At 33.7% G+C, this 8,841-nt stretch overlaps 1 protein-coding gene across 1 annotated transcript; it reads left to right on the top strand.

Annotated features, from left to right (window-relative positions):
- Nucleotides 1–1,163: 1,163 nt before the first annotated feature.
- Nucleotides 1,164–2,547, top strand: LOC125828760 (protein FAR1-RELATED SEQUENCE 5-like). The gene is made up of 4 exons (XM_049508090.1): nucleotides 1,164–2,092; nucleotides 2,170–2,233; nucleotides 2,335–2,409; nucleotides 2,497–2,547. The coding sequence occupies exons 1-4, from the start codon at nucleotides 1,164–1,166 to the stop codon at nucleotides 2,545–2,547; spliced, it is 1,119 nt and encodes a 372-aa protein (XP_049364047.1).
- Nucleotides 2,548–8,841: the final 6,294 nt, after the last annotated feature.

Below are 8,841 nucleotides of genomic sequence, written 5' to 3'. Positions count from 1 at the left end.
TCGGTAAGGAGTTTCAGTCACTTGATGATTCATTTAAATTTTATCTCGAATATGCTCATCGTAGCGGTTTTAGTGTACGTCGAGGTCGTATGACTAAGTCAAGAAAAGATAAGTCAATAATTGGTCAAGAGTTTGTCTGTTCAAAGCAAGGATTTCGTTCAAAGAAAAATTTAGAAAGTAATAAACCACGAGATGAAACCAGAGAAGGATGCAAAGTGTTGTTATATATGTCAAAGAAAGAAGAAGGTAATTGGGTTGTTTGTAGGCTTGTTGCTAAGCACAATCATGAACTTGCATCTCCAAATAGTCAAAAATTCTTGCGATCAAAAAGAAAAAAATCTGATGCCCAAAAGAATCTTATTGATTTACTTGATAACTCTGGAGTTCGTCCAAGTAAAATAGCATCAGTGTTGATGAATCAAGCTGGGGGTATAGATCGACTGAATTTAACAAGTCAAGATATCCAGAATTATTTGCAAACTAGAAGACAAAAAAATCTTGAAAAAGGAGATGCACAATTAATGCTACAATATTTCCAAAGGCGTCAATCTGAAAATCCAGGTTTCTTTTATGCAATTCAAATGGATGTAGATGGTCATTTAGCTAATTGTTTTTGGGTTGATGCTAGATCTAGGATTGCTTATAAGAATTTTGGGAAAGTAGTTGTTTTTGATCCTACATATCTGACAAATAAATATAAGATGCCTTTTGTTCCATTTACTGGAGTTAACAATCATTATCAGTCTATTTTGTTTGGTTGTGCTCTACTTTGGGATGAAACTCAAGACACTTTTGAGTGGTTACTTCGTACTTGGCAAGAGGCAATGTTCGGAGTTGCGCCTCATACAATCATAACAGATCAAGATTCTGCCATAACAAATGCAGTTGCAACAGTATTTCCTAACACTAAACACCATTTTTGTATGTGGCACATAACAAAGAAGATTCCAGAATATTTAAGTCATGTTTATCATCAGTATGTTGATTTTAGTAGCAAGTTTAGTTGGTGTATTCATGGTACAACCACTCCTGAGGAATTTGAAACAATGTGGATAGAAATAATGGAGATGTATAATTTAGGAGAAAATAGTTGGTTGCAGAGAATATATGCAATTCGTGAAAAATGGATACCAGCATATGTGCGTACTACTTTTTGTGCAGGCATGTCAACAAGTCAAAGAAGTGAGAGTATGAACAAATTTTTTAAAGATTATTTGAATTCTAGTACTCCAATGAGTATATTTGTGGTGCAATATGATAAGGCTATTGACGCTAGATATGATAAAGTAAGAGAGAAGGATTACAAGACAAAACATTCAAGGCCTATCTTGAAAACTTTGTATCCTATGGAGGATGAAGTGGCGAAGGAATATACAAGAAAGATATTTCAGATTTTTCAAGAAGAACTAATTCAATCTCAAAAATTTATCTCTGAAAAGATTGAGGTTAAGGACGGAAGAAACATCTATAAAGTGCATCAACTTCAACGACAAAAGCCGACATACATCGTTAGTTTGGATCTTGCATTGAAAAGAGCTGTTTGTTCATGCCACAAATTTGAGTTCATGGGAATTCTATGTAGACATGTACTAATGGTATTTATAAAGAAGCAGATTCACTCACTTCCGACATATTATTTATTAGATCGATGGAGTAGAAATGCAACCAAAGAAAGAGCTAATGATCCACCAAATGAAACAAAAAATTTGAAATCTTCTACCTTATGGTTTAATAACATTATGATACATTCTATTGGGCTATCTGAACGAGCTACAAAGTCTGAAAAACATTATCAATTTGCACATCAAAGATTATTGCGATTGTGTGAAGAACTTGATGAACTTCCTTATGAATCAGAGGAAGATTGTGTTGTATCAGGTGGTCCAGGTAGTGAAAAATATTGTGAAATAATATCATGTGAACAAAGTCAAGATACTACTCTGCTTGACCCTCCAGTAGCGGCAACTAAAGGGCGTCCAAGATCTTTGAGAATGAAAGGTGCTTTGGAAGTTACTCAAAAGACCAAAAAAGTTACTTCTCAGAAGCAAAAAAGGCAAACGAAAAGTATGAAATTTAAGAGAAAGGAAACAAGGTAATTTCACTTTACACAATAAATATTATTTCTATTGCGAGTTATTGTTGTTATAACTTCTAACATTTTATGTGCAGTTCAAATTATAATGTCGAAGTCGAGCAGAATGGTACAACAATATCTAACGAGGCTCATTCAATGGTAATTTTTTGTATACTAGCTTATGTCAGTTGGCTTACTTTTCATATACCTTCTTCTTCAACTAACAGAATTCTTTCAAATTTTATCATTTAATTTGTCAGCAGTTTCAACGATATCCAGAATATTATCAAGGATTTATTGAGAACACTGATTGTGCTTATGCCACATCATTTACGGTAAGAACTATTCATTTTTTATTCTATCGTTTATATATTATGTACATGCTAAAGTGTGTGTTGATGAATTATAACTCTTCCTTTCAGGAGTTGATGAAAGCAGCTTCAACTCCATTCCAGCAACACCATCCTAGTTAGTGAGTAAGAAGATGAAGGATTTGGAGCTTTGAGAATATAGGAAATAAGAGGAAGCAGTTATTTAGATTTTAGTTTATTAGTTTTCTTTGAAATTTTTTAACTTTTGAATAGTACTTTCATTGTTTATTTTGACATGTATATGGGATAAAATTATATGCTTGTATTGCAGTTTGTCCTCTATTTTTGGTCAAATCAATTATATTTTTTGTTACGTGTGAAAATAGATGCACTTTATATCATTCGAAAATGAGCGTAAAATGTAAGATTCCTCTACAAATCAACAAATTTTACTCTAAAAATAGCTGATGTTATAACATGTGTTGTCGAAAACCTTAATAAAAACTAGCTATGCCATAATACAATTATATACAAATAGTTTTCTGGTGGTGTAGAAAACTTGTTCCTTTACGATATGCAAACTTATATGATGCTCCAGATGTGGTTGAACTTTTTACCTCATCCTCCTCCCCAACCAGCTGTTAATAGCATCATGAGTCTATGAGTTTCCTCTTCATTGCTTAGTTTCAAAGATGTAAAACTTGAGATATATATATGTCAAAGATCATAAATATAATTAAAATCACTTATTCGATAAATTTTTATTGATAAATAGTATCAGAATGATATACATGAATCTGAACTTATATTAGAATTTAGATTCTAACAAGTCCAACAAGTTTGTCATACATAGAATGAAACTTAAATTTCATACAATAGTACAAATTGTGAAATACATTTACTATAAAGCGTCTCTCTTTTCTTTTCGAAGCATTTTCCATTCCTTTTACCCCATATAGTATATATGTTGCTTGGGGTGGACAAGAGGAGTTGTATATGCATCGTTATCGATCATTGTGAAGATAGAAATATGTTTCAGCAGGAGCTAGAAGGAGCATCTTCGGATGACTTGGTTCAGAAACAATGGGAAAGAAGAGGTTACCTTGGCGTGCATACAGAAGCAGAACGACTATAGCTTTATTGATCTTCATATCCCTGCTAGTCGTGTCAAAGCAGACGACATGAATGATCTTAGCTCATTTGGCTGATTAGTATGGTTCATGAGAGCTCAACTCACTGTGGAACAGAACACAATTATTCCCAATATTGAGAACTAAAGGGGTTCACAAATGCAAGTATTTCTGCAAGGCTTTTCGAGGAGCTTGTTGGTGTTCTGACGCCACTCGGGGATGATGAAAAAATATGCTCCATGAGCATCGATAAATCATGTTCCATGAGCCACCAACCAACCAAAAAACAAAACTCAATAGACTCCTTACGTGAAAATTTACAGAAAGAGAATCAGTAACTCATTCATAACAATAAAATTAATTCAGAATATGATCAATCTGTCCAAAAATAATTTAGGTAAATTATGTCTCTTAAAGTTGAAAGCATTACAGAGAAATAGGATTAGTAACTTAATTCTATTTTCTCTTCCCATCTATTGTTAGATCAGGGTATTGATAAATTATGCCCACATAAATGGTATGAAGAGCACCATCATCTATAGGAAGATTGAATGAATTACTCATAAACAATGAAATTCTATTAGAGTAAATTGATTGTGCAAATAAGACACATTAATCACATAATAATTCTAAAATTAAATTATTAATAAAGAGAGAATAGTTTCACTAACATAGATCTACTGTACTCACATAGCAAAATAGGTTATTGAATTTGACACTTTGATTCTGCAAATTCACCTGCAAATGCTTTCTTTATACTAATCAATAAAATAACCATTAGTTAATTAGAGTGAAAAATGATAAAATAAAAACAAAATCATAACCCTCCATGAGTACGAATAAACAAACAAAATTGGAATATCAAGATATGCAGATCGGAAGAAAACATAAAGAGGAAGTAGGTCAAATGTGATATGCAGATTGAAAAAAAAAGCATAAAGAGGAAGTAGGTCAAATGCGTATAAGAAGGAGTAACTGCCGCTGAATATCAGCTATTTTAGAGGGATAAAGACAGGATTTTAATTTCTAGGAGAGAGAGAAAAAAAAGTTAATTTTAATTTTATATTTCTTAAAAAAGATTAGGGAGAAATTAAAATTACATGATGGTGTAGAAATTTACTACACTGACAGTGCACAAAACTTAAACTCTTAATTTAAAGACAATATGCTGCTATGTCAGCAAGTTGCCAAGGAAAAGAAAAAAAATATAACAAAATGCTCCAATGTGAGCCAGATATTGAAAAATAATAGACCCATTGATGAAGAAATAATACAATATTAACAGAGTCACATTCAAGGAAATAGGGGATTAAGATGCATCAATATACTAGCATATCTTCACTCTGCGGAGTTTATGAAAATGAAATAGTATATAAGAACAAGAAAATGAACGGTATCTATCATCCTTTTAATAGAATATACCTATCAAAAAGATACTTGTAACCATTCACAAGCATAAACGGATTAAAATGGAATGAAACGTAAACTACACCATTAATAAGTGCAAAAAGTATAATTATTGTTTAGATCCATAAGAAATAAACAAACTAACTATTAGCTCGTACTATGACTAAGGTAGTTCCAATTCTAACATGACTTCCACAAGTTATATTTTTGTCTGTTTATGTCTTATTCTTCTTCAACATTTTATTTTCAGCCCACGTTACATTTATTCAAGATCATTACTGCGATTCAAATTTAGTCAGACTCTCCGAAAACCGGATGGAAAACCAATAGAACCTTCCTACAAGTGCGCTGGTTGATATTTGGGATGGTTCTTGTCCAAGACTGAATTAATTTTTGGCATCACGTTCTTAAATCCCAAAATACCATTCTCTTGAATTTCCACCTCAAGATCATAAAATTCCATCACTGAATTGATAGGATGACTGATCATTTCATAGTACTCATTCCACATATCCATTATTGCGGGATCATTCTTTTCTACTATTAATAGGACTAATCCACTACTGAAGAGAATTTACCAATGTATCCTAGATTGGAAAAATATAACATAACACAAGGGCGCCAATGTGCCAATATAACATTCCGCAATGACATATGCAGACTCACCTCCATAAAGATAAGAAGCAGAAGAAGATATATAAATTTGAATGGAGAGAAGACTTCAAAAATTAATACTTTAACTGGAATCCTTCAACTTCAATATCTATTGCGCTTGAAATTTTACCATATTATTTGAAATATATCTAGAAAATTTTGAAGAAAGAAAAGAGGGAAAAAGAAAAGAGCACATTAGGGTTTAGGGAGAAAGAAGATCGATCAATTAGTTTTTAGTGTGCATGGGTCTTTAATTGGGTTTGGGCATGTCACGCCCCGCACCTACACCCTGGATGTGGCCGGCAATTGAGAACCATTGTTGGCCCTAAGAGAACCCTTGGCCTGGCTCAACTCTCAGCGCAAGACTTACTCATCAATAAAAGAACTCAAAGAAAAGCTTTAACTCAAAAGTCTCAAATACTTAAATTTAGAATATTTAAAAATAAACATTGAATTGGCCAAAGAGGCAATCCAAGTCTCACATAAACAATGGAAATGAAAGAGACTCATAGATTACCACTGTCTATCTATCTATGCAACCTCTACTTACAGAGATGGACATAAGGACAAGACCCACGACATTATAATAACAACACTGAAATGATAAAACATAAATGAGGGATCCTCCATAAACAAGGATGCTCACCAAACAACTTTGGAACTTCAAATGGATTCAACGAATCGCCTGCTGATGACGCTTATCTCTTGTATCTGCATCATGAAATGATGCAGGCCAAATGACATCAGTACATTAAATGTACGATCATTTAAGGAAAAACTTGAAAATAACATAAAGCTTTAACTTGGAAAGAATGAAACATACTCACCTTGAAGCTACTCAATTCAACCTCAACTTAATGCAGTATAAAACAACAATAAAGATGCAATTTATCTAAATCATTTAAAACAGTAGATAACAACTCAATGTATTTGAAAATACAATAATAAGTCTGTTCATATGCAAAAATACAAAATAACTCTGTTTAGGAGATTCTCTTACCGACAACTATCACTATGAGCTATGTGATGATACATCATCTCGCCCACGCTGCCAAAACTATCCTATACCTTGTTTGGGTGTACAACTCCTCAAATAAGTGGATCGACTAAGCTATTCTTAAATAGAAATAAGGAATCATCTAAAAAGTATGACCCTTTCTACTCACGTTGTCTACATGGTTTATGGAGGTTGTGAGTTGTTTGAACTCTCCCCAATATTGTTGCTCAATACTACTCCCAAAATATAACTTAGCTCATATGTTTTAAAGAAAACATTCCCTTATTCTTAACTTTGACTTTATTACTCAAACGATTTCTCTAAAAAGAGATAGCACTCATAACCGCTCATGAACACTTTTGGAAATCGGCATTTCCTCTCATCTTTTATGTAAAAACATTTACTCTTGGGAATACTTAGTTCCCATAAATCATTTTGAAAAAAATGAACTCAATTCTCCTCAACCTCAAACTCAAGTCTTAATATAACTTTTAAAAGATTGTAAAAGGATTCTCTAAATGACTCAAAAGAACTCTCAAGACTTGATTGTTAACACTATCTTGAATTTGAATTATGAATTCAAGGGCTATGGTTTCATGTTATGGATTATCTCTCGATGTTTAGATGTAGTTTAGAGAAATTAGAATCAATAGGGAGTAAAGTTACACTTTAAAGACTCAGACGGGCAAAACGACAGAAAAGTGGTAGGGGCAGGTGACCCTGGAGCATTGAGTGGCACGAGGCGCCATCCCCTGAACTACAATAGACTCTTCCAAGCGCACTAATGGGGCAGCGGACGAGCCCTTGCCCAGATTTTCCTGACTAATTTTTTTGTCATTTTGTGATCCTTATTCGCCTAGAATCGAATGGTTTCTTCCCAACTCACTTAGATTCAAATACCCAACATAAGTACACAATAATCTTACTCAAAACAACCATCAAATCATTAACATTCATCTCATGAATTCATCATAACTCCAACAATCAAGATTAAGAATGAAATTTCAAGAATCTCATCAAGAACTCAAATCCTTCAAACTCAAGAATGAATTTTACATTTAAATTGCATGATTGGTGTGTGTATGAATGAACCCAATACTACGAGAACTCACATGCCTTAATTTGGAGAAAATCCTTGACAAATCTCACGAATCCTGACCAACGCCTTGAACCTTTCTTATTTTCTCCTCGTCTCACTTCTTAAACTCTCTTCCAAAACACTAAGCGTAAATTAGGATTTGTAAAACTGACCCAAATCAGATTTTACCCTAAAATATTTACCAAAAAGCTTTTAATCTGAAGGGGTAGGGAAAAGACCAAAATAACCCTCATAAATTTAGGTGACTTTCCTTTACTGGACAAGCAGATTTCAAAAAATGGACATATGTCCCTTATCCAAACTTGAAACTTAGCAAACTCGGTGGCGTTGGAAAGAGGATTCCAAGACCTTTCATTTAATATCTTACGGGTCACCTAACTCATCCTGTACTGAAAGTTATGGTTGTTTGAATTTGACCCGAAACTCACAACTTAGCATAACTTGCAAAATTGTCAATTTAGCTATTTCCAATTTAGTGCTTTCTAAATTTAGCTCTTTATAAGGTGGGATATTACAATATCTCCCTCTTAGGAACATTCGTCCTTTTATGAGATCACTGTGAGTAAAATTAAGGGTGAAACATCTAACAAACTACTCAAACACCCAACATGCAAAATTACACAACATTTCAACTTAAAAAGTACCAAAAAAGAATTAGTACCTTGATTATGAATTTCTCCGAACTCAAAGAGATGTGGGTATCATTTCTTCATTCCTCCTCAGCCTCCCAAGTAGCTTCTCAACAAATTAATTCCTCCATAAGACCTTGACTGATGCTACCTCTATAAGATCTTGACTGATGCTACTTCCTCAATACTTTTGCTAAGAATAACTGATCCATAAGGATCTTGGGCTTTACTTTTCAACCACCTATAGTATGATGGGTAGTCGAATGAATCTGAGAAATGCACGAGTACGATTAAATCTCTGTGACAAAGCTCTATTGCATGATTAAGAGTATGAAAGAAGGGAAACTTTTCTTAAATGCTTGTAGTCACTTATTTATAAAAGGAGCCCTCACAACCATAAATAAGATCCTACTTGACACGACTTCATAGACCCTAGGACACTTAAACTCTGTGCTGTGATACCAAGATTGTCACGACCCGAGCCTACACCCTTGATGTGTCCGGCACTAGAGAACCATTGTTGGTCCCGAAGCGAACCCT

This window comes from Solanum verrucosum, unplaced genomic scaffold (assembly GCF_900185275.1).
Source record: "Solanum verrucosum unplaced genomic scaffold, falcon-dt-bn FXZP01000242.1, whole genome shotgun sequence".
In the NCBI taxonomy this organism is placed as follows: Eukaryota; Viridiplantae; Streptophyta; class Magnoliopsida; order Solanales; family Solanaceae; genus Solanum; species Solanum verrucosum.
This window is presented reverse-complemented; position numbering and strand designations above follow the sequence as displayed.